The sequence below is a fragment of the Festucalex cinctus genome, chromosome 10 (genome assembly GCF_051991245.1).
Source record: "Festucalex cinctus isolate MCC-2025b chromosome 10, RoL_Fcin_1.0, whole genome shotgun sequence".
Lineage (NCBI taxonomy): Eukaryota > Metazoa > Chordata > Actinopteri > Syngnathiformes > Syngnathidae > Festucalex > Festucalex cinctus.
Genome location: NC_135420.1, coordinates 15,781,530 through 15,806,109, shown reverse-complemented (window position 1 = coordinate 15,806,109; position 24,580 = coordinate 15,781,530). Strand labels below are relative to the sequence as shown.

Here is a 24,580-nt window from a genome sequence, read left to right as displayed (position 1 = left end):
AACTCCACTTTTTACTTTCTGATTTACCCAAAAAAAAAAAAAAAGATCTCATGCTATTGAATGACAAACTGGTAGTAGTTTTTATTTATTTTATTTTTTTAAGAGAGTAAATAAGTAAGACTGACATTTTGGTGTGTGAGCTCTCAGGTGTTTGTGTTCGACGTGGGCGGGAAGACATGGAAGTCGTACAACTGGAGCGTGGTGACGACAGTGGCCACATTTGGAAAATACGACTCAGAGCTCATGTGTTATGCTCATTCCAAGGGAGCACGGGTCGTACTCAAAGGTATTATATTACCTTCATCCAATCATTTGATGTCTCGTCCTTATTGTCTACTTATCAGTAGCCTAAAGCATGATTACTTATTACGTTAAATTCATAAGAAATGTGAATGCGCATGCTCACATTTTATTTTTCTACATTGTATTTCCTGGTGATGGAAATGTCAGCAATTTAGTTGAAAGTTCATTAGGCAGCCAGTTATGCTAGTAAGCTAACAATGTTTCATTTGTACATGTTTCCGAAAGGTGACGTTCACCTCTCTTACATCGTGGACCAAAACAATAGGACAAGTTGGATATCGGACAAGGTCAACTTGGCCAAAAGTCAGTTCATGGACGGAATCAACATCGATATTGAACAAGCAGTAGAAGAAGGCTCGCCTGAGTACTTCGCCCTAACAGACCTGGTCAAAGAAACCACTGAAGCTTTCCACAGGGAGATCCCCGGCTCCCAGGTGGCCACGTTACTGTTCCCCGTTACGCCTAAAACCTCCCTGCTGATCCTAATCCTTTTCTTTAGGTGTCTTTTGATGTCGCCTGGTCGCCCAAATGCATCGACAAGCGCTGCTACGATTACATCACCATCGCCGAATCCTGCGATTTGCTTTTTGTGATGTCCTACGATGAACAGAGCCAGATCCTTGGGGACTGCATCGCCATGGCCAACGCCCCCATCACGCAAACTGTTCACGGTTTGTGGTGCAATTGCGTGCCAAGGATGAGCTAACCGATTAACAACAACTGCTTGTCTGTCTCTCGCCAGCCTATGATCAGTATCTGAATTTGAAGATAGCTCCACAGAAGTTAGTAATGGGTGTGCCATGGTACGGCTACGACTACCCTTGCCTCAACCTTTCACAGGTTGGATTTTCAGAAAGTGTTGCCCAACAATATTTTTAACTTGGTTTATGACAGCGCCGAGCAATTCGCTAGACTGTGTACTTTTCAAGCACAATTGATTGTATCTTTCCACGCGCCAGGATGGCATCTGTTCTATTGCCAAAGTGCCCTTCCGTGGTGCTCCGTGTAGTGATGCTGCTGGAAAGCAAAAAACGTACAACTGGATCATGAAGAAGGTCAACAGCTCCTTGTCAGGCCGCTTGTGGGATGGCGAGCAGCAGGCGCCCTACTTCAATTACATGGTGTGTATCGGTTCTGCTTCCACACATGACCAAGGGGGGGAAACGACATGCCAAAATCTCCAATAGCGAGGTTCCTCCTTCAACCTCAAATTCTGCTGTAGTACCGAGGCTAACCTGTAAGAGGCAGCATGGTGCTACAGGACAGATTCCAGACTGCTGGAAAATATAAAGAAGAGAGATTAGTAGTAGCACTAGTAGAAGAATAAAGTTCATTCAGGGGAGGAAAAGCTACGCTGACATAATGAGTCAGAAAAATAAATAAATAAACAAATACATCTTAATAACCACTATAATATTCATCCACCTTTTACCATTCATTTTGGAAAAGAGGTGGGGACTGAAAGAAGCTAAGCTAACTGTTAGCCCATCTGGTCACTCCATTGTGGATGCAACTCGTTTCATTTTTATTGTTCAGAACAATTTTTGAGCCATGCTATATGTTTGACACTCACCACAACTTGCCGCTCTTCAATTTCAGGTGGCTTTTTTCCCCCTTCAACAATTCTTTGAGAAATTGAAATTTATAGCCTGAACATGGCATACAGAAGCAAAATAGTAAACATGTACAAAACATACAAACCAAAATCTCAGTAACAATGATAAACAGTAAAAAAAAGGGAAAAATCATTAAAAATAAAAAAAATTCCAAGAGTCTTAAACTAAGAAAAAACCTAACAAACACACAAACCCCAAAGTCTTGACAGCCTTCTTACAGTAAAACCTTCCTGTTGCACACCTTAAAGTTGACCACAACTTTGTGTCCTTACCGTGCAGGACCCAGAAGGACAGATTCACCAAGTTCGATATGACGACCCGGAGAGTATTTGCCTCAAGACGAACTTTGTGAAATCTAAAGGTTTAAGAGGAGTGGGCATGTGGAACGCTAACATCTTGGACTACAGCGACGATCCGGTTGCCAGGCAACAGAGCGCAATGATGTGGAACGCTCTCTTTGGATGCTAGCTAGCTAAAGTTTACTGGCTCTCGACATTTTCAACGGCCGTGTGGTTGTTGCTAAGTCAACAAGCACCTTTGTGGGAGTAACACAGTGCCAGTTTGCAGATACATTCTTGCACTTCAGGCTTCTTGATTGTTTTTTTCCCCTGCTACATTCCAATGTAGTTTGGTCTCAGATATTCCACTGGGCTAAATGAGTAAACTGTGATTTAGTTTTTTCGTTGTGCTTACGACTGCTATTGAACTGATTGAGATTTGTATACTAGTCAGCCTTTTACACACAAAAATGTCCAATAAAATAAAGTTTTAAGGAAATATTTTTGAGGAACTTATGTTGATTTTTAATACTGCTATTTGATATTTGACAATAAAAGGTCAGTGCTTGCAACTACTAATTCTTCAATAAACATAAAAAAAAACAAAACATGATATAAGCATTACAAGAAGTCCAAGTGAGGAAAATAATAATAATACAAGTTTGGGAATCTGATAGTTTTTTACTATACAAAATTTTGTAACTTCTTTTAATATGAAACATAGTATTGATGAATTGTACTTTATTTAAAAATCATAATAAAAAAAATCAATGAGATAAATCACAGTAAACAATTAAACAGTTTGCGTATCATGATTAATGCTTAAATTCATTAATTTGCTATTTCTGGTACTTCTGGTGTGCGCGCCTTGCCCACATGGGGGCATCATATTACAGAAACAAGAACCACAGAGTAGTAACTGACTCAGTAACCTCTAGTAATGTTAGTGTTTTTTTGTTTTTGTTTTTGTTTTGCAACGGATGCCTTTGCATATTGTGAGATAGTCTGTCCACATGTGTTGATGCACAGTTTGTCTTCAAATCCAGAGGTCAAATTCATTGCTAAAAGGGTTGTAAAACTGAAAGACCAATGCGACTTGTTAGTAAATTTATATCGTTTTGCATACGTTTACCATTGTTTGCTAGCATAAAGCTAAATCAGCTGTCGTAAGCTATGTGGTTATTTTAAACACGTGTAATTTTCTTATGTTTACTTTGTTAGTAGTACTAGTAGACTTCACTGGCAGCTTGAAGCCTCTAACAATAATAATAATTCACTATCTGCCAAACTACTGCTTGTGAAATGAGGTAATTGAATTCACTGCCACTATGCAATGCTCGTATCTCAAATTTTAGCTTGCAAATCAAAGCAAAAAGAAAAAGAAAAGAAAAAAAGAACAGGGCTGTCTACGGCCATGTCAATTGGAGCCGTTTGGTAGGCCTACTTTTGGCTTGTCTCGCCGCGTGTCACTCACAAAGCTCAGAGATGCCACAGGCCCCCGATGGACTGACTGACTCTTCTTCTGGGCCAGCTCCGCCTTCAGTGCCCTCAGTTCAGTGGCAGCCTGTTTCCTCAGCTGCAGCAGAGTGTGTTGCAAAACAGAATAATTCATTCAGTGAAGGACTGTGAAGATATTCTGACCTTAAGATTTACCTTGATCTCTGTCAACAGCTTCATTTTGGCATCTTCAACCTTCCTCTTCAGGTTGTCGATGTCGTGGCTCTCTGTCAGGATCTGAATGATGAGCTCATTCTAAACAAACATCGCCAACTTGGTTACAAAACCAAAACTACAAATGCATGAGTACTTTTGCCACCTCGGTCTCACACATTTGGGTCAAGTACCAGACATTTGTCATCATCACCTTTTCAGAGGCTCTTCCTTGCTTTTGCGGCTTGCCTCTGTTATCTCTGGCGTGGAGCTGGTGCAAGAGTTTGTTGTAGAAGGTCTCCAACTCTTGGCGCACATTCCTCAGTGCGTCTTCTAAAGGTGCTGTGGCCTTTTTGGTATCAAAGTACTTTTTTTTCCAGCTGTCACGGGCTTGGAAAATCAGTGTGGGGAAAAAATACGAACTTAAAAAATATATACACATTTCCCTCTCCAGGTATACAGAAAGAGCAATCTGCTCTTCTATCTGAAATTGAAGTAAAAAAAAAAACTTGACAAAGCTGAAAGAAGACATTCGGGGCCTTACAAATCTTTGTGCTCTGAAAAAGTTTTTTTTAAATTATTATTATTATTATTATTATTATTATTATTTAATAGGTGTCATGCTCAGTGCATTGACAGGGCAACTAAATCCCATGTCAAGCAAACATTACCATTTTTTAATGGTAAATGATCAAACTAAAATATTCCTTTATGTTTAAAAACAAAACAATCTACCTTTAAACAGTATAAAATGAAGTTGTTTTTATTCCTTTTTGGTAACTTATTCTCTTAATGTATTATATCATTCCAAGTATTTATATTATTTGTAAAACATAACACTGTATATAATTATTTTAATGTATAAAAACTATACAACCGAATTACAGTACTTTTCATAATTCATACTATCATTTGTTTTATCACACTTTTTAAAATAATTCAATTTCTATTCACTATTTTATATTTTAAATGTTTAGCAAAATAATTGGTATTTTTATTTTAAAAAAAATTGACAAACATTGAATTGTATTTATTTTTTTAAATAGCATGGTTTTACACTATTTTGTAAGTAACTAAATATTTATACTTTACATTGGCATTATTATTTATTTTTTTAAACATTAACTAATTTCTTTTATTTTAATTTTTTTTTTTTTTCATGTAAAATCCTTTGGTATTTTGGTTGGTAGTTTTTTTTTTTTTAAGCAAGATGCCCTTCCTGACACATTTTTTTTCTTCTTCTTTTTTATTTAAAAATCAGGGTTTGGGATCAACAGCGGCTGGGTATCAGAAAGGGAGCATCGGCATGTATCACTAGTTTACCTGTGTAGATCATTGTTTTAATTTGATATAAAAAAATATTTGACAAGTTAATTTTCTTATTAATTAAAAAAAAAATCTACAGGTTTTCTTTACTTGGCTTTATACATAATGGTATTATGATGTTCTGACCAGCCCGTAAAATTATAATCTGTTATTAAAATTGGGTCTGTATCATTAAATTACAGTATAATTAAAATAACCAACAGACAGAAACCATTAACAGAGGAATGCCTCAAGGACTTGTCTTAAAGCCACACTCAATCAAGAAACTTAATACAGTCGATTATGATTGTTATGTTGTGGTTATCTTCTCAAGTTTGTCACCACCTTGGTTCCTGCGGTGTCTGTTCTGGGCCAACAGATCTTTCCCTTTCCTGAGCAACTCCTGCCTTTTCCACTCTAATTGCTTCCTTTCCTCCTTCACCAGCTTGATTTCTTCTATTAGCTCTTCTCCTAAAAGAGAAAAACATTGTTTCAAATTGATCAAATATGTGAGCCGTTTTACCCTCACAATAGCTTACTATTCGTTGGGATGACAGTGGAAACAATGGACTTGTGGGTTGTCATGGTAAGGTCTAGACCAGGAGGAGGAGAGGTGCAACGGACGGGTCGGGATAACACAACCGGGCTTTCTGTCACCTTCAGAACAAATAGAAACAATGTATTTTCATACATTTGCACAGAATATCTTGGTTTAAAAAAGCTATTCAAACCTCACCCCAATTGTTTTACTCCTAAGAGACTGAAATGTGTGCATATCTCGCGATTTCCCGAGCCTGTGGATGGAGAACAGAACTGCGCTTGCAGATGTCTATAGGACAAGTGTTGGGTGAAGTGCAAGCTCCACTCACTGCCTGTCTGAATCTCCATCCTCTACCGACTCCACAGCTCCTGAATCTTTGGCCACTCTGCTTCCTTGCTGGTAATGTTTCTTCTTTCTGGATGTTGCCTCTTCCTCCTGGGGATGCTCCTTCACCTGAACCAAGCCACCTTTACACAAAGCGCATATAAACAAGTTACTGTACACATCGATTTCTATATGTTTTTGGGGAGCAACAAGACAAACAGGGCTCCAGACTAGTTTAGTATTATGTTTTTTTTTGTTTTTTTTTAAACTGGGAACACAGTGGCCCCTAACCTGGAATTTCTGGGGTGCACATGGATCGCAAATCAATTTACAAAAGTAAATATTCACATTTCCAGTCATTTCATGAATTCTTCACTGATAAATGGGCAGAGGTGTTGAGCAGAAGCTTGTCAACAATAAAAAATACCCCCCCCCCCCCCCCCAAAAAAAAAGATAATTTATTGGTCGCACATGCGAGAAGATGGAAAATTTTAGTGGTGCCGTCTCATATTTTTACAGGCAAAATGTTTAGGGACAGTTTGGAGCCTTGACCGCGTTGCTCCTGATTGATTATTGTGCATTCATAATTCAAAAAACATTATAAGCAAATGTATTGGTCGCACGTGCGAGAAGAACATTTGAGTTGTGCCGTCTCAAATTTTTATGAGCAAAATGCCAACATTTAGGGACAGTCTGGAGCCCTGACAGCATTGTTCCTTCTGATTATTGTTCATTCATAATTCATTAATAATTAATTATTTAAAGTATTAAATACAATGAATAAACAAATTAATTATAATAACATTAAAAAGAATAAACAAATACAATGAATAGTCTAATCTATTATTAGGGAACAAAGAACTAAGGAATATAATGAGTTGCATTGAGTCAATGCAAATGTAATAAAATAAACATTTATAGCTACCTTTATTCTGAGCTTGATTGTTGGACTTCTTCTGTTCACGCTCCACCCTCTCATGCCACTCGATCTTATTGCCAGCGAGACCCTCTTCCTCCCTCCCATGTCCTTCCTCTGAGGAGCTGTAACCCTGCTCTTCATCATCTTCCTCCTCCTCCAAGCTGGAGGTGGCAACAAGCTGGTGGGGCGACTGGGGGATGTGGGGGAACTTGACATGCTCTTTTGTCTCGGCCGGCGAGCTCCACGTCTTGTGGGGGTAGTAGGTCGGAGGGTCCGGGGAGCTGCTGTTGTTGTCTGGGCTGAGCGAATGAGAGGAAAGGCTGCTTTCATTCTCCACTGTGGGCAGCAGGTAAAGCTCCGGTTGGGCAGCCTGGAAAGACAGACGGTAATCATGCAATAAAGTAGAATGTGAAGACAAAAACTAGTTTATTGTGAAGTTTGCTTAGAAATGCTCGTCACCCATGTGCTTGGCGGAGGTAACAATTACGATCAAGGATTGTTCAAAAAGTAAAAAATCTGAATACGCGTTGTACATACATAGGGTGGAGCGAATGTTTTGGCCTTCATATCCTTCTCCTGCTTGCTTTTGACCTGACACACAAAAGACAAAAGCAAAGGTTAAAAAAAGACGTTGTGCCCCAAAAACAAGCTCACCTGAAACTAATCTTGCAAAGCGTGACGTTAGGTGGACTCACCAGAGCCAAGCTGCGGCCCACGCACTTCAAGAAGGAGAATTTGTCCACGCTCCTCTCTGTGCCAAGAAGCTCCCCCAGTTCACTCCTCAGAGCCTTCAGGGTGACCTCGGGGTAAACCCTAAACAAACAAACAAACAAAAAAAACTTATATTTACATGCTTTTATCCATTGTCTATTGATTTCATGCATAAAAACAAATGTGACCTGATGAAGCCTGCAGATATGAAACTTTCTGTGGCTTCCGCAGGAACTTTGTTCAGCTTCACATTCCACTGGTCGTCTGGCACATAGAGAACATGGAGCTCCACAAACTGAACACACACACCAAACATTGAAACAATGCTCCAGAGTGCAGCAAGAGAAAAATGTCTTTCATACATCGTGAACATACCTTGGAACTGATTGGTCTCCTATCCACGGTATAAGCAGATTCACCGGACAGCTCCATCTTCTTCAGGCCGGTCATGGACGTACGTGCTCCTCGCACAGAGAAGCTGTGCGTTTTTTATGATGTGTTGTTTGACCCGGCAGAGGCGTGGACTGAGTTGACTACGGTAGCTGTCCACACACACTACTAGATTCTTTTAAGAGAGTGCCAGCATCGGTTGCTCTGGTTTCAGAAGTAGCAAAAGAGGTCAACAATGTACTTAAGAAGAGCTATTCCTGTTAAACAAAAAAAAAAAAAAGTAGAGGTTGTAGCGAGTAGTGACGGGAGTCGGAGGCGGAGTGTTGAAGTCCAGAGCCAAAGACTGGCGTTTTATTGACATCATCAACAACAACTCACTCTGCGCGAGGCTCACAGACCTACCAACATTTTGTTCTTTTATCCTTTCATCCCATCCAACTCCTCCTTCGTCCCAACGTTCCGTGGGTGAATTATGTTCTCATCGCCACAAGGTACAGATTCAACTTTGCTTAAGTAAAATAAAGCACAGGACAATTACAACAAAGGAGAAGAAAAGACAGATGCAGTGGAAAAAAAGTTTACATATAAAAGAATGAGACCAAGATAAATCATTTCAAATAAATAGTTTTCTGACAAATGTGCTTATAGCAACAGCAAAGTAATTGTACTACCCACCAATGTCCGGTTGCTACTAGAAACTGTGAGAAAAAAAGGACATTAATGATTAAAATGCTAAGGCTTTTCTGGTTTAAACAGATCATTAATACAACAGTATGTGTTTAGAATGGCGAGACAGGAATGGTAATATGTCAGGAGTAAAGTACTATTTGCGTAATTTTGTCGCTTCAAATGTATACCACTAGAGGCCGCCATTTCACTTCCACTATCATGTGTGGCATTCAAATACATCTGGAATTGCCACAAATCATTTCAGAAATGTACTTTCCCCTTCTTAAAAATTAAAAACTAAACCTCAATTAAAAAAAATTATCAGACAAACAACGTAAAACTCTTAATAAAATATTACACAAACCAAATCACAATCTTTATGGACAACTCTCTCCAAGCGCTTATGTTCAGGAAAAAAATTATTAATTCCAACAGTATTTCCAGACTGTGAAGGTACCACTTTAAAAAAAAAAAACACGCCTCCCAACAAACCGGAAGTGGATTCGTCGCTCGCTTGTCAACAAGTTTTTGGAACTAAACTTTTACGCATTTTTTCCCCGAAACTGACATCGATCAATTAAAAAAAATGTCAGGGTCATCAAGCATCGTAGCTATGAAGAAAGTTGTCCAACAACTACGTTTTGAAGCGGGAATAAACCGAGTAAAGGTAAAAACTACTCCTAATGAGTTGTTAGGGCGTTCCTCGAATGTTTCGCTTCGAATAAATGAGAGTTTAGCGACTCCGGAGTTTTACAGATACATTTGTTCTGACGATATCAACCCAATGTCCATTTTTGGTTACCGTTAGGTGTCCCTGGCCGCCGCTGACCTTCAGCAATTTTGTCTTCAGAACGCCCAGCACGACCCACTGCTTACCGGTATGTCATCCAGTAACAACCCGTTCCGACCACAGAAAGTCTGCTCCTTCCTATAACAGCGACGTCTTGGCCCCTGTGAGTCCCATTCTGCCTTATGATTTCTAGAAGGAATAATGCTTTTCAAAACATAATTGTAATCGTTCAACAGGTCATTAGGGTGTGGTGCCCGGTGGAGATGGACTGGAATCGCCTCAGGAGTGTTCAAGAAAACGGCAACTTTTTTTTTTTTAACTTTTGTAAACATTTCACTTGTTCCCATTTCCAGGTGCTTACGAAACATTTTTCCCCCACAAATTTTATGCATAATTAACACCAACTTACATGAGGTCCTTGCCTGGTTTATGGCGTCGACAGATGTATCCTAGGTGGAATTTGGAACCTATGCTAGCAGTCGTTATGTCACATAACTACAGTAAACATTTGTATGAATAAACTCCTAGTCTATAAAACAAATGGAAAATTATTATAATGTAACAGTGTGCCTTCTTTTGCTGTGTGATTTTGTATTGTCTGTGCACGCCTGTCTAAACATCAAAATGTCACAATTGCAGTAAATATTTGTATTAAAAAACTCCGAAGTAAAATACAATTTTGATAAGCCGCTGACATTCTTCTGCTGCATCGCTGATTATAACCTTTAAATATTGTGTTATAAGCATCGGCAATTAAGGACCTTCCGTACATTAAAAAAAATAAAATAAATAACCATACGTGTGCCTTGTTTATTGTACATTTGTAATGGTTGACTTAATAAATATTCACATACTTCCCTCTTGCTCTTTGAAAATCTATTTTTTTTTTTTTTTTAAGTTTTGCAACAAACAAATCAGAAAACTCGGAACAGTTACCAGGTATCTCAAAATTAGCGTGCTGTGTCATACAGGAGATAATGTTAACATAATACATCATCAAATGTTATTTTCTATTTTAGGGCATGGTTGTAGCAAATAGAAGCCTTTTCTAAATGGGCTCAACATCAATAAAAACAAGTCACACCTTGTTAAAAGCACGAACAACAAAATAGACTTTTCTGTATTGGGTGTGTAATTGAGACCTTCCTCACAAGTTGCTTACAAAATCTCAAGATCCACGTTAAACACAATATAGTCATTTTGAATGAAACCACAAACAACTGTGGGATAAACGGATGTCCTTGCGCAGTCACAGGAAAGATGATTTTGTCTTCATAGTTGGAATTTCCGCCTGCAGGCGTCCATTTCATGGCGCTACAAACGGAAGGAAAACAGTAATAATCAGAAGATGTTTGACCTTTATACCAAGCCAACCACTTATGTAAAAAGTTGTTCCTAAATTCTTGGTTACATACAAGTTGTTTGGTTTTAGAAAAATGTTTCCCATTGTAAATAAGGGAAAAGGCAAATTACATTCTTAATCGTCGTACAAGATCAACAATAAAACACCACATAGACTAACTTTTATAAGCAGGGTGCACATAATTGATGCGGCTGCGTCTTGAAAATATCGTGCACACCAGATTTGACTATGTCAGTGTTCATTTGAATCCTAAGCATATTGCAAAGTTCAGTGTGTCAACTGCCACAATTAGTGGTGTACCGATCCATGGTCTTGATTTTGTTAATTTTGGGTGATTGGCAGACCCCCCCAAAATTAAACCAATTTTGCTCAGAGTTCTGACAAAATTAGCCACTGTACTTGTCTGCTGTGAGACGACTTATAGGCTTTTCATTTTTATTTGAGTTTGGAACATTGAAGGTGTATACTGCTTTTTATGAAAAACAAATCTGGATCGGCAGGTCAAACTTGAAAGATCGGGGATTGACTAGATAATTTTGATGTGTGCACCCCAAACCACAACCACTTCTGACGGCCAACTTCAAAATAAAAAGCCAGTAAGACACTGATATCCATGCACAGTATTGCTTGTTAGGCCTTTACTTCAAAGTTGACCTTGATAGTGCATTGCATAGTGGCCTATGAACAATCTTTGTCTTGCTTTGCTCCCTGTATGAAATGAAATTCACACGCTCTCACCTTGAGGACCCACTCGTACTCGCCAAACTTGGAATCGAAGGTGCCGTTCTGCAAAGAGCGAAGCTTAAGAGTGAAGCGAGGCCCCAACTCCTGCATGCCGACCTTCTTCTCGTTCTTGAAGATGTATCTTAAGACACACAACCACCAAAGGGAACTTAAAATCATGGCAATCAAGCGACTGGGCATGCATTCTCTAATCAGACGTTCACCTGTGAAATCGGAAAAAGATGAAGTCTCTCTGGTTGTGGAAGGTGGCCACTTGCCGACCCACAAACTGCGGATTTTGAGGAAAAAGAGCGGCGAACATCCGGCCGATGCTGTGGCCTAAACGTGTGGTAAAGTTGTTCAAGATCACTTCTGGGCTGTGCTCTGTCGGGTCTTTACCTCGTCTCTGTTGACACAAAGTAGCACAATATCCATCCACCCATTTTCTGAACTGCTTATTATAATGTTGGGAAAATACATGCTCTCCAATTGATCCAAACATTGATCGAACCACCATGCAATGCTACCAAGGAAAACATGAAAAAAATAAAATACTGATATATGAACTAAACTATTGAATATAAACAACTTGCCTTTAGCTCCTTCCGCAGCCGAACACTGCTGACCTTGAAGTGTGCCGTGGGCCCTTCAGGCAGGTGACAGAGAACCAAACCATCTTGGAGTTCGAGTTAAGAAGAGCTCCATTTTGCACAAGGAATACTCTCTTCAGTCTATGATTAGACACCACCGGCGTGTAATGTGTTTTTAACACGGCAATTTGTGGACTTTCACGATCCATGTGACAATGTCAAAACAGGCATATCAACCTGGAAAAGGACTGCAGTGGCTGTGTAAAGAAACATGACAGCAACTTCATCTTTGTTGGTCTTTACTGAAGTGGAATAGAAAAAAAAAAGATGTGACAAAAATGACAGAATGATAGTTAGGAGCGTTCCTCCGTTGAAAAGGATACTTGGCACTTTGCGGTCCTCGTTGACGACGATGAGGTATGTGAAGTCCCTGGCAATGCACTGGGGAATGATCCTTTTGAGGGCCAAGCCTCTTCTGTAGTAGACATGAGCGTTTGGGATCACGGTGGCCAGCTGCTCGCAGAATTTCACCGTCCTCTACGAAAAATATGGGAGTACCGTTCAGCGTTTGGCAAAATAGAATTGACATACACACGAAGCATGAATATGCGCTCACCCCTCTGGGTCTGTCCGACGTCGTGATGAGCACTTTGGGGTTCGTTATACCGTTGAAGTAGGCGGAAAATTCATCTGTTGCCTCATCAAATGTAACCTAAACAAGACCCAAGATGAAACGGGTTTAATCAAAATGTATCATATGACCTGAGATGGCGTACAGAAGTGTGACGACACCTCCTCATCTTCCGGGTCAACTGTTGTTTCGTCGTACACTCTCTGGTTTTCTATCGTCTTGGGGACTTGTTTTGGTGGTGCCTTCAGAAGAGTGAGAAAGAATTAACAACCAAGCATTAATTGAGCTTACTTTGTGCAGGTTATTGTGTTAACGTCCCAATAATGCTACTTCTTGTGAAGTAATTTAAGGCGCTTATAAGCTTTTATATGTATTTCAAACACCAGTGTAAACATGCAAGTAAATACCAAAATAATGTAGTATTTCTCAAAAGCAATACAAGAAACAAAAACTCACATTTTTACCCAAAAGTTTTTCTTGTCTTTTCTTCTTTTTCTTCAGCTCCATCTTTTGCTGAAATACAAAAAAAGACAAATTATTTTCACTGACAAAAATAATCGCCAACGAAAAAAAAAAAAAAAAAAAAAAAAAAGAAGTTCATAAGTGGTTATTTTGCCGTAAACGGCAATTCTCCTGCTAGCGTTATTTTTCCGTGAAAGGGCAACATTGCACCGCTGATGAAAAGTTAAGGACTTTACCTTTCTTTTCTCCTGCTTTAATTTCATAAACATCAAGTGCCTTCGCTGTTTATTCTTGATTTCAGACACACTGAACGTCGGTGGGAAGACGACAGCCGCATCAGTCTTCTCTTCTTTCACTTCCACGCCGTCGGTTTCCATCTTGTCTGGTTGTTCTACGCTCTTCGTCTTATCACTTTTATTCTTCTTTTTCTTGCTTTTGCCTTTCTGTGTCACGGGAACTTCGGTGATATCCATCGTCGTCAAGCAGTGTTTACGGAGAGGCCGAGAGTATTTCACGTGCGTGGCTACAGCTGCTTCCGCTACTTCCGTCCTTCACGTCCGGGTCACAAGATTTGCTCACTTGAACACGTTCACCCCCTTGTGGCGAGGGGGATGTAAAGAATGGAAATGACCAGCGTCCTTTGGGGAGTGGGTTGGGAGGTTTGGGGTTCAGTTTCACCTAATTAATTTGGTATTCAAATAATACAGTACTGTAATCACTGCTGTCATTTCAAAAGTAGTCCCTTTAATGTGACCGTTAAAGGGAACATATGAGCATAGCACGTCATGTAAATTCAAATGTGCAAATACACATATAAATACATTTAAGATTCCCTGCTAATCAGACATTAAAAGGTATTAGGGACCGGCACAATTATGATGTATTACTCATTGGTACACTGTCGATTGAGTGAATTGATTGTTGATGAATCTTTTTGAACCAAGGAAAATGGAGTGCACTGCTGCAATCAACAGAGGTGGCCTTGAGTCAGTTTGATGGCTAAAAAGAACAACAGTCCTAAATGATGTTGACTATGAGGAGACTCGCATATTCTGCGTAATACCATAAATACATGAATACAGAAGGTCACAAGATTTAGAAGAATATCTTTTAAAAATATTGAAAATGAATTAACACAGCGAGATCAACAGTAGGAAATTGATAGATGGACGAACTGACAGGTCATAATTTCTATAGACAAACAATTGAATTTAAGTCCATGCCACTCGAACAACACAAGAATGGCCTTTAAATTCAGCATCCAATGTACCAATCCATCACCTGTCTGAAAGCCTTGTAAATCAAAGTGTTGTTGGAGCACAGTAGTCCCCCACCACGCCACATTTGGTATACCTCCCTGTTCAGGTCCCCCAAGCAGGTCAAGTGCTTTTGATCAGCCCGTGAAATGCACCACTTGGAGTGGTCGTATTTAGAATTGAACAGGACGGATTTGGGAAGACGGATCCTCTTAATGTTCATGACGTGATAAGGCAGGGAGCAATTGGAAGGCAGGTCGTGGCCTTGTCTCTGCCAGGTCTCCACCATCAAGTCGGCATTCAGGACCTGAGCCACCCAGCCGGTGTAGATGTCTGGATGGAGGCCAGTTAGAAATTAATTCAGTTGGGGTTAGAACAATGTACTGTGTAGATATTTAATTATGTTTTTTGACAAAACATTTTACAACTACAACAAACATTGACTTAATGATGACGGAACATTTAGTAATGTGGGAATGAATGGTCTTTGTGACATCGAGTTTTGCAAGAGCGAGGTAAGGGTGATCCAGTCTGTACTATGGTGATAGTGTTTTATGCAGCTTTAAACAAGCAGCTGGAGGGCAGTGATAGTTCTTACACGTGGGAAAAAAAAAAAAACATGTTGTACTCCTCTATTAATGAAGGAAACGCCAACAATGATCATTAAAATAACTTGAAACTGACAATAAATAAATAAATAAATAAAAAGAAACAAAAAAAACCTAAAAATTAACCAGTGAAAATCAGGCTTTTTTTTTTATTTTTATTTTTTTATTGAAAAACTATTGAAAATGGCCTGGACAAAAATGGCAGCACCTGTAACGTCATATTTTATGGATGTAATCACTACATTCAAAATTACTGTGTAACCCTCATTGAGACTTTTAGCATGTCATTCTCAGGTTTTAAGGGTGCCTTCTCCAGACTGTATATTTGAGGGGTACTAACAATTTTGTCCACATTTATGTCTTAAGTAAATAAATAAAAAACAAAAAAAACAAACAAACAAACAAACAAACAAACAAAAAACAGCTGTAGTTCTCTGATTTCAGTGTGCAACAGTAACAAAATTCATGGCCCAAATGTATATAAAACTGTCCAAGAAAAAATACTTACCATCCACAAAACGTTCAGATTTGGCAAAAGTGAAAAACATTTCTCCCTGCAGGGAGAATAGTTGGTCCATTCTCTTATCCGAAGGCGCTTCTGGCCTTTGGCCAGCACATAACTGGGCCAGCTGAGGCAGCTTGGTAGCAAATGCAGTGGGCACGGAGCAGTTGTAGAACCGTGGGAAAAGATACACCAGATGCTGTGCTGTCATTGGGGGAAATCAAAGATAGCCAGCATTAGAAAATATTTATGAGGATAAATTAGATGCTATAAAAAGATTAGATGATAGAAAACATTAAAAATGTGTGTGTATGCTTGAATACAGCAACAAAATAGGACTAATATCCAGTTAATGTATTTTGTTTATTATTATTTCTCAAAGTCAGCCATTATCAATAAACATTCCTCACTTCACCAATATAACTGAATACTGTAGTAGTAATTATTATCAAATTATCAACAACAATTGTTGTGGTTATAGAATTGCAGTACTGAAGTCGGAGTAATAGCAAAGAAATTAGAGAAGGTCATTTGTTAGAGCTGAACAAGTGATGAACGTAGCACTGATAATAGAATTAGCAATGCCAGTCAGAAGCGCAAATAGTACCAGTAATTGTATTGTATAAAGTAAAAAGATAATAAAGCAGTAGTAATAGTATTAGTTGTTTTGTTTTGTTTTTTTAAACACAATTGTGTCATTACTTATACTAATAGATTATTTGATTAAAAAACAACCAACAATTTAGTATAAACAATTTTTTTTTCTGGGTTTTCACTAAGACCTATTATCTGAACAGGTGAACACATCACCCTCTTGAAGATTTCACTAGTCACACAATCCACAGGAAATTGCAACATTAAGATCCACTGCAGGTCATGGGAAGGCCAAAAATAAGTTATGTAGTATTTCATTTATTTGTATTCATTTACAACTGTTGTGTGAGTGTGTGTGTATTCCTTGTTTTGCAATATTTAAATTTCTCTTTTTTGAGGGTTCACTCACTGACACGGAGAAATTGGTCATAGTGGAGGCTCACACACAAAGCTGTCTGGCCGTTGACTTTACCAGAGGATGGGTAGACGTAACCCATCTCTGGGAATGAAGGGAAATGGGGAATGCTGTGGGACAGCCAGAAGCCTTGGGAACCGTCAAATAGCAGTACCCCTGTTGGAAGAAGAAAAAACAATTTGGAATGTACGTACAGATCAAATACTCATACATTTCTTTTGTCTTATCAATCACAACACTAATCTTAAGGTTAAAAAACAGCTATGATGTTAGAGGTGGTTAGCTAACAAGCCAAATAGCTTAACATTTCATTAGGGTGACAAAAACCTAATCAAACATTAACGTGAGAAAATCTAACAGGTATTATAGAGTATGCCATTTACCTTGAATGAACTGTCTGTCCAGTCATCCTATACTCTCGCATAATTTGATTAATAATGCTAAGGTGTTTGTCATTTTTATTTTCCTCCACATTTTTTTTAATGCCACCTTGATTTCATATGAGTAAATGTCCCTCATGGAAACAGCCATGGATGAAATCCAATTTTTCAAAAAGTTATTGATGATTTTAAATAGGCCATAGTAGCAAAGACGATCAGGAGATTAATACACTCATTTCATGACAGTCCAGTGCTAATGTAATTTGAAAAAGATTGTTGTTGTCTTTTAACTGTATGGAGAAAATCCTTTAAAAAAATGTGAAAGACTTAATTTTTGCCACAGCTTGATTGACAGAACTGAAATCACTTCTTTTTCAACGGTAATGACAAAAGCACGTAACGGTAAAGTCAAAAAGCTTCGTAGCAACCATATGAGTTGCACAATTGCCATGATTTGTCCTTCAAACTCTGCAGATGCAAGTGCATAAATGAACCTAACAACTGATTAAACCTGTCAAACGACAAAGAAACGAAAATGTTCTGACAATAAGGAGAAAAATCCTATCGAAAAATATAGCATTTGGCATCTTTCATGAAATTTCATTTTGGACTGAGACACATTATAGTTAAAGACATTTTGGCATTAAAAGTATGGAAAATATTAGTTTTGAGTATTTTTATTTTTTTAAAAACATTAACATATTGAATGAGAGCAACTGCCAATAATTCAAACACTCATATCAGTAAAATAGATTTTCAAAACGGGTACTGTTATTGATGAAATATATGAAAATCACCCAGGATTGTAGCAAAAACAAAAATCTAAACAGCAGTGAGAGTATTGCGGATTTATCCAAATATGAAGGATGAATTAAAACGAGTCATTATCAAATCAGACACGTTCAGCAGTGCAAAACAAAATTCCTGAACCGAAAGTATTACCTGCAAAGCAGTGAGTCTATACTGTAGATAAATTACCACAGAACTAAATTTAGAACTCCATTCCCACGACTGAAACACATAATAATCCTTAAAATGATCCTAGCTACTGCAGAAATTTCCTGTGGTTGACATGTGGCAAAATTTTGAATATTTACATTTCCATACATTTAATAGCACCCACTCAGATGTTCACCCCAGAAAATCATAGCTTGTTGACTACTGTACCTTTTGTGTGTCCATATGCACGGATGTATTTGAGGACAGGTGGTGAATCGTTGTAGAGGGCATAAACGGAGCTGTTAGACTGAGGAAAATGCAGCACATTTTCAGGATGTCTAAAAATAAAACTCCCAATCCTGCTTGTGTAGATGGAGATACTAGAAATGTCATGATAGTGATAACATGCACAATAATGTTGAAGCAAGCAGTACAAGTGTTGTTTTTAGCATAATAGCAGAAGCTACAGTTCCCTGTTGAAAAGAAAGATTGCTTCCCCTTCGTGATGAATGAACACATTACCTTATATATAGCTTTGCTATAAAGCTGGTTGAGGGTGTTTCCGATGGCTCCTTGACTAGTGTTAATCATGTATTTACTAAGCTGCCAGGTCCCTATGGAGGGGTCCAGGTACATGTAGTCCACCCCACTACCAACTTCACCAATTTTATATATTGGCAACTTGTAGATGATGAACCTGCAGCAGATGAGACAGTGATTTAATGGCAGAACATATGGAAATGTTTAGAATATAGAAATCAAATGTATCAATTGCAACACAATGAAGTTTTGTTATTGTCTGAATCCATAAATCAGCTCACCAGTCGACAGGCTCACCAGCTTCATTCAGACAGGAAATGGCAGCATCACACACAGTCAGTGCCAAAAGCACAAAAATAATTAATGCTAAGGCCATTGTGACCTCTTGGTATCTACAGCTGAGAGGATCCCTCCCCCACGTCCCAATAATTAAATCTCCTCTGAACCTATGGCCGATGAGTAATCCATTTTGAAAGTGGTCACGGTGCAGCTCCAACACTATGCAAAAAAGGAAAGAAAAGAAAAAAAGGAAGTGGCGTGATAACTTAGGTCCCATGACAATTGTCTAGCTGACTCTGCAATAGTTTCAACACTTTGGGAGGTGTTTACTACATGTATACTTCACTCGAAGTGCATCATGGAAGTTGAGCTGTGGAACAGTGAAAAGTTGAACACTTTTTAATACAATATTCACGCCAATTACAGAAGCTTGAATTGTGAGGCTAATTTATACAAATTGAATTCTATATATTGATATAAATACGAACACCTTATTTTGATGACATTCATACAAATATATATAGTATTTTTTATATAGGAGTTACACAATTACATAGTATGTAGATTATATATGTAGATGAATTGATTCACTCCCAGCCATTTTCACTGAAGCAACCCCCTTCGTTCGCGGCTGTTTTACTGGGTTTTGACTGATTTTGCAAGGCCCACAGGCTATTGTGTTCTATTACTTTAAAAACATATAATAATAATAATAATAATAATAATAATAATAATAATAATAATAATAATAAAAAGATTTTAGAAAAAAAAAAGAGATTAGAGTCTCTTCTTACATCAGGAAAAAAAATGTGTCTGTTTCCGTTAGAATACAAGCTAAGTTTCATCATTACTCACAAACCTGTTGAAAACACTGAGGAAAAGAGTTTGTTGCAACATGGCCCTGGATGATTGAGAAAACTGCTACCTGCTGGTCGATTCTTGTAATAACTAACCATTGATTGAAGCTATATCTTCAGGTCAGAAGCATACCGAAGGCTTTGATTCTGTATGCTCTAGCATAAATACGTTTTTGGGACCATGGCAATATTTAAAATAGAACATGTTTATACATTTTGGGAGCAAATTAGATAAAAATGTAAGTTCAGCTGGTTCCACACAAGTTATGATTACATTATTTCTTGTGAAATCTAATAAATCATAGTGAGGATAAGTGGTGCAGAAAATGGATGGATGGATGGACCCCAACTCCAATGAAGTTGTGACATTGCATAAAATCAGAATAAAAACAGAATTAAATTATTTGCAATTCCTTTTCAACCTCATTTCAATTACACTACAAAAACAAGATTTTTAATGTTTAAAATGATAAACCTGATTGTTTTTTTTTGCAAATATTCACTCATTTTATTTTTGTTTTATGTCTGCAACAAGTAGGAATTATAATAAAGGGGGCTTAATAAGAAACGAAGATGTGGTTATTAAAAGTACAATATGTAAAAGCAGTTACAGAGTTAAAGGGAGTGAAAAGCAAAGTAAAAAAAAACCTTACTATTTAGAGATATTGAAAGGGTCAAAGTTAAACTACTGGACTGGTAGTCTACACTTTGCCTCATTTATTAATAAGGCAGGACCCTTTAAAAAACAAACAAACAAACAAACAAAAAAAACATGTAACACGTAAACTTAAATGTGTATATTTGTTTGATGTGTGAATGACAGCTAACTCAGATTCATTTATAAATGCTCCAAAGTCCTGGGGCAAAAGGTGGAACCTCCCCCTCTGTATACCTCCTTTACCTGTCAAGCTACTTTTTTTGTTTTGCTGAAAACACCTCTGGTGGAGGATCAGCTGAAAGGAAGACAAGACAAGACATGGCAAGCGCTTCCAATCAGGTGAGTGCACAGGATAATGTAAGACTATCTCGCTAGGAATGAACATCTCCAACTTTACGCCCAGTGTTGTTGTTCTGAAGAGAATCATCAGTTGCATATTGTTACAGCCTTACAGTCGATACTTTCCACGGCCTGATTGACCGTTTTCATTTACATGTGGCAGAATGTTGAATTTGTGCGGACGGGTTATGGGAAGAACACGATCAAGGTGTTGTGCATCAGGAGACAGGGGGGCCACCATGACATCATCGAGCTCAAGGCAGATGTGGAACTCACTCTCAAGTCGCGAAAGGATTATCTCACTGGAGACAACTCAGACATCATCCCGACTGACACTATCAAAAACACCGTCCATGCCTTGGCCAAACTGAAGGGGGTAGGTCATGACCTTCACAATGCATACAAAGTAATTAAGTACAGCATCCAAATAAACCATCTATGCATACTCCTGATTTGTTTTTCTTTAGTCTATAATTTTTATATTGTTGAGAATTGTATTTAAAGCTGTGAATCTATCTACAGTGTTACCTCACTACTACGTGGTTCAGTTATTGCGGATTCACTGTAGAGTGTTTTTCATTTGTGACCAATTTGTGACCCAACTTCTGGTTAAGGTGAGCCATTTTAAGATTATAAAGAAAAACTTCATCAGCAGATCGGTTTTATTCCACATTTTGCATGCTAAAAGTAGATGTAAATCCCCCAGAAAAATAAACAAAATGATATATATAAAAATAGTAAGTCACCCTCTACTTTTCAGAAATTCACTCATTGTGGGGGGCGGTTGGGAACGTATCACCAGCGAAAACTTAAGCAATACTGTAATTCATATTAATCACATGTAATGCAAATGATGTTGAATTGTTTACATTCCTAAAATAAATACATAAATGATCCACACATTATGAGTGAAGTCTATGTATGGAGGTAAATCAATCATCCAAGGTTGGGAAGCACACCAGGCCGAGAATGTATTCTTTTGCAATTATGTTTATATCGTTCATGTGGTGCAAATTTAGTAGTGATTGGAAAAGTTCTCAAGGACATGTCCATCTTGAAGAAACACTGGGAATAGCCAAAATGATCCTAAAATGGGTGTTTCAACCCAAAATGGCAGATTTCCTGTGCATTTTTTTGGGGTTTTGTTTCTTACTTTTGTGGGTCTACTCATAAAAGACACGCAAACTAAATTTCAGGTTGCTGCTTTTGTAATGGATTACTTGCTCAATACTGCAGATACAATTATGCAGTCCCATCATAGTATATTCAATCTGAATAACAAATATTAGAGTTTGTGACATGTTTTCAGGGAGTAATTGTCAATTACAAAATATGTTAATGTATATCTCCTACCTTACACTGTTTTGTGTTCAGGTGAAGACCATTGAGCAGTTTTCTTTGGATCTTTGTCACCACTTCCTGACCTCTTTCCATCATGTGTTGAGGGCCAATGTTTACATGGAGGAGGCACCATGGAAAAGGCTGGAGAAGGTAATAAACAACACTAAGGTTAACTAGTTTGTTTTCTTCAAAGGATGCTGTGTTATTCTGTTTTGATCATGATCCAGAGCCACATCCCTTTTTAAACACTGAGTAACTTTGGTATTATCAAAAACACACACATTAACTTGAGATTTTCCAGATCAAGGATTTTGGGACCGTTTTGGGTACATTTTGGAACCTGGACCAGTGGTTAACAACCTTGTATGGAGACTGACAAATTATTTACTTCAGTAATTCAACACTGTACTTGAGTACGGTTTCCTGCTTTCAGAATGGCGTGGAACATGCTCACGCCTTCATCTATAGCCCAGAAACCGTCCGTTTCTGTGACATCGAACAACATCTCAATGGTAATGCAATCAACTTTCTGTTGTATTTCCTCTTCGTGTGGTCGGCACTCCGCACACTCACTCTCTCACTGTCCCCTACTCAGGTATTCCGGTGGTCCACGGTGGACTCAAGGACATGAAGGTGCTGAAAACCACTCAATCTGGTTTTGTGGGTTTCCTCCGAGACCGTTTCACCACCCTGCAAGAGGCCACGGACAGGTGTTTCTGCACCACCGTCTGTGCCAGGTGGCACTACAACAAGGTTCAAGATGTCAACTTTGATGCCGTTTGGTAATGACAAGAAACAATTCTTTAGCTTTAAGTTGTAATAAAAATGCTTAGTGCTAAATTCAATCTTGTCCTCATAGGAAATGCGTCAAAGATACAATTATTGAGAAGTTTGCAGGCCCCTTTGACCATGGAGAGTTCTCTCCCTCTGTGCAGAAAACTCTTTATGATACACAAGTCTTAGTCCTCACTCGGGCTCCTGAGGTAAGGCTGTATTTTACACATTAATAGGTAGTAAAAGTAGGGTTTACTTGAAGCGTTAAGGAACAAACTCATGATCTTCAGCTTGAGAGACAGTCACTCTACCACCTGAGCCATGCCACTCTTTGCCACTATACAGCATTGCTGGTGTGTTAAAGATGACACAAAAAAATGGGTACCTTAGAGGTACAAGGATTCCGCCTGACACCGTCAATATACTAACACACAGCAGAAGCGGCATGGCTCAGGTGGTAGAGTGACTTCCAACCTGAAGGCTGTGGGTTTGTTCCTCAACCCTTGAGTAGTTTTTTTTTTTTTTTTAAATAAACTGGTCAAATGTATTCAAAACTCTTCTTTGACTTTGAATTTCTGAGTGAAAAAACTTTACTAGTTTTTTTTTCAACTAAATATTACTCTTTTTTTTTTTAACAGTCTAAAAGACTTTTTTTTTTTTAAAGGATACTTGAATCATTGAGCCATTTTCAACAGTAAGAAGATAATATGTTGTCTTTAATTAATGTGGTAACGTCATTATTTTTCATGAACAGTTAATACCTTGACAAACTAATTTTGCCACTTGCTGTCGACTGAAGATGACATCACCTGTGCTGAGGAAACAGGTAACGACCAATCATGGCTCAGTTTGCTAACCAAACTCAGAAAAAATCTAAGCCATGATTGGCCGTTACCCATTTCCTCAGCACATAAAAGTATAAATAATGAAGTTATTAAATTAATTCTGGACAAAATATTAACTTTTTACTGCTGAAAATGGCCCAATGAGTCAAGTTTCCCTTTAAATAATCTTCTAATGACATAATTTTATTTGCACTGTGTATTTTTAATTGCTCTGATTTGGATTCTTTTTGTTTTAATATGGCACAATTTTAAAATTCATATAATGGTAATGCACCATCATGAAAGCAAATTCCTTGTTTTTCTTGCATTTACTTTCTCAAAATAAACCAATTATGATATTAAATTTTAGCATTATCTGTCTGCGTTCTTTGCTGGTTGGCCATGAGAAATCACCCGGTTCTGCATATTCACCGAAACCTCTTTATCTTTATTGAAAAAATTAAAGGGATACTTCACTTATTTAACCCATTGCACATTTTCGTCCAACCACTTTTTTTCTTTTTTTTGCTCGACATAGTATGAAGGGATTACAATAATAAAGAAATCATGTACCATGACAACAGTCACAAGTTGACTATGCACACCAAATTCCCTGCAGCACCGATAGGCTAAGCAATGTAGCGTGATCACCTGCAACTGCCAATGGGCAAAACAAATCAAAGACTTATGGTGAGTTATGTGTGCACCAACTTACAGGTGGACGAAATCGAGATTGTCATGCCCAACAACCACTACTTCATCATCGACATGACAAAAATGGGAATTGAGAACAAGGGCGAAGTAAGTGCAGTTATGGTCAGTCATGACATAATTTGTTGACTGAAATATTTTTCTTACCGTCGCAGGTTCTTCTTCCCCTTGACAACCCGTCGGGAAACATCACAGGGACAGTGCGTAGGAAGCAAGCCAGGCTGTGAAGACATAAGCACAAACACAGAATATGATGACGAAAATACCTTACCTTACTTAGTCTCAGTAACCACCACCA

General features: G+C 38.2%; 5 protein-coding genes across 9 annotated transcripts; 2 read left to right on the top strand and 3 right to left on the bottom strand.

Annotated features, from left to right (window-relative positions):
* Positions 1–78: 78 nt before the first annotated feature.
* spata1 (spermatogenesis associated 1) lies at positions 79–9,706 on the bottom strand. 4 transcript variants are annotated; one of them, XM_077533351.1, is made up of 14 exons: positions 8,440–9,704; positions 8,023–8,294; positions 7,836–7,942; positions 7,632–7,749; positions 7,474–7,527; positions 6,943–7,306; positions 6,022–6,160; positions 5,889–5,946; positions 5,692–5,809; positions 5,498–5,623; positions 4,062–4,237; positions 3,851–3,949; positions 3,672–3,773; positions 79–1,580 (listed from the first exon to the last, which is right to left on the bottom strand). In XM_077533351.1, the coding sequence occupies exons 2-14, from the start codon at positions 8,095–8,097 to the stop codon at positions 1,374–1,376; spliced, it is 1,743 nt and encodes a 580-aa protein (XP_077389477.1). In that variant the 5' UTR covers positions 8,098–8,294; positions 8,440–9,704; the 3' UTR covers positions 79–1,373. The 4 variants fall into 4 exon arrangements, 3 of the variants coding, with proteins under 3 accessions (XP_077389477.1, XP_077389479.1, XP_077389478.1); XM_077533353.1 differs by having other exon boundaries at positions 3,851–3,931; positions 8,023–9,706; XM_077533352.1 differs by having other exon boundaries at positions 79–1,577; positions 8,023–9,704.
* On the top strand, positions 9,178–10,282 carry LOC144026592 (guanine nucleotide-binding protein G(I)/G(S)/G(O) subunit gamma-5). The gene is made up of 3 exons (XM_077533359.1): positions 9,178–9,373; positions 9,515–9,659; positions 9,733–10,282. Exons 1-2 carry the CDS (start codon positions 9,293–9,295, stop codon positions 9,638–9,640), a joined length of 207 nt encoding a protein of 68 aa, XP_077389485.1. The 5' UTR covers positions 9,178–9,292; the 3' UTR covers positions 9,641–9,659; positions 9,733–10,282.
* Positions 10,283–10,286: 4 nt separating this feature from the next.
* On the bottom strand, positions 10,287–13,854 carry rpf1 (ribosome production factor 1 homolog). Its single transcript, XM_077533358.1, has 9 exons — positions 13,502–13,854; positions 13,260–13,316; positions 12,965–13,045; positions 12,789–12,884; positions 12,556–12,709; positions 12,176–12,258; positions 11,807–11,988; positions 11,598–11,724; positions 10,287–10,810 (listed from the first exon to the last, which is right to left on the bottom strand). The coding sequence occupies exons 1-9, from the start codon at positions 13,736–13,738 to the stop codon at positions 10,769–10,771; spliced, it is 1,059 nt and encodes a 352-aa protein (XP_077389484.1). The 5' UTR covers positions 13,739–13,854; the 3' UTR covers positions 10,287–10,768.
* A 135-nt stretch (positions 13,855–13,989) lies between these two features.
* dnase2b (deoxyribonuclease II beta) lies at positions 13,990–24,536 on the bottom strand. Of its 2 annotated transcripts, XM_077535442.1 has the most exons (8): positions 24,430–24,535; positions 21,986–22,114; positions 18,781–18,997; positions 18,482–18,656; positions 18,188–18,266; positions 16,635–16,796; positions 15,638–15,835; positions 13,990–14,854 (listed from the first exon to the last, which is right to left on the bottom strand). In XM_077535442.1, exons 3-8 carry the CDS (start codon positions 18,873–18,875, stop codon positions 14,520–14,522), a joined length of 1,044 nt encoding a protein of 347 aa, XP_077391568.1. In that variant the 5' UTR covers positions 18,876–18,997; positions 21,986–22,114; positions 24,430–24,535; the 3' UTR covers positions 13,990–14,519. The 2 variants fall into 2 exon arrangements, with proteins under 2 accessions (XP_077391568.1, XP_077391570.1); XM_077535444.1 differs by lacking the exon at positions 18,781–18,997 and having other exon boundaries at positions 24,430–24,536.
* uox (urate oxidase) lies at positions 20,510–24,567 on the top strand. Its single transcript, XM_077535445.1, has 8 exons — positions 20,510–20,632; positions 20,796–21,008; positions 22,007–22,123; positions 22,407–22,485; positions 22,569–22,755; positions 22,833–22,956; positions 24,289–24,372; positions 24,438–24,567. The coding sequence occupies exons 1-8, from the start codon at positions 20,612–20,614 to the stop codon at positions 24,507–24,509; spliced, it is 897 nt and encodes a 298-aa protein (XP_077391571.1). The 5' UTR covers positions 20,510–20,611; the 3' UTR covers positions 24,510–24,567.
* Positions 24,568–24,580: the final 13 nt, after the last annotated feature.

Coding starts and splice junctions, on each gene's coding strand:
- dnase2b (XM_077535442.1), bottom strand. CDS start 18,875: ATGGCCTTAGCATTAATTATTTTTGTGCTTTTGGCACTGACTGTGTGT. Junction 18,657..18,780: donor GCTGGTGAGCCTGTCGACTG/GTGAGCTGATTT, acceptor CATCTGCTGCAG/GTTCATCATCTACAAGTTGC. Junction 16,797..18,187: donor TGCATATGGACACACAAAAG/GTACAGTAGTCA, acceptor TTCTTCCAACAG/GGGTACTGCTATTTGACGGT.
- LOC144026592 (XM_077533359.1), top strand. CDS start 9,293: ATGTCAGGGTCATCAAGCATCGTAGCTATGAAGAAAGTTGTCCAACAA. Junction 9,374..9,514: donor CGGGAATAAACCGAGTAAAG/GTAAAAACTACT, acceptor GGTTACCGTTAG/GTGTCCCTGGCCGCCGCTGA.
- uox (XM_077535445.1), top strand. CDS start 20,612: ATGGCAAGCGCTTCCAATCAG. Junction 20,633..20,795: donor TGGCAAGCGCTTCCAATCAG/GTGAGTGCACAG, acceptor TACATGTGGCAG/AATGTTGAATTTGTGCGGAC. Junction 21,009..22,006: donor CCTTGGCCAAACTGAAGGGG/GTAGGTCATGAC, acceptor TTTTGTGTTCAG/GTGAAGACCATTGAGCAGTT.
- rpf1 (XM_077533358.1), bottom strand. CDS start 13,738: ATGGATATCACCGAAGTTCCCGTGACACAGAAAGGCAAAAGCAAGAAA. Junction 13,317..13,501: donor TAAAGCAGGAGAAAAGAAAG/GTAAAGTCCTTA, acceptor TTTGTATTTCAG/CAAAAGATGGAGCTGAAGAA. Junction 12,885..12,964: donor TTGACCCGGAAGATGAGGAG/GTGTCGTCACAC, acceptor GGTCTTGTTTAG/GTTACATTTGATGAGGCAAC.
- spata1 (XM_077533351.1), bottom strand. CDS start 8,097: ATGACCGGCCTGAAGAAGATGGAGCTGTCCGGTGAATCTGCTTATACC. Junction 7,943..8,022: donor GGAGACCAATCAGTTCCAAG/GTATGTTCACGA, acceptor GTGTGTGTTCAG/TTTGTGGAGCTCCATGTTCT. Junction 3,774..3,850: donor AGCTGTTGACAGAGATCAAG/GTAAATCTTAAG, acceptor ACTCTGCTGCAG/CTGAGGAAACAGGCTGCCAC.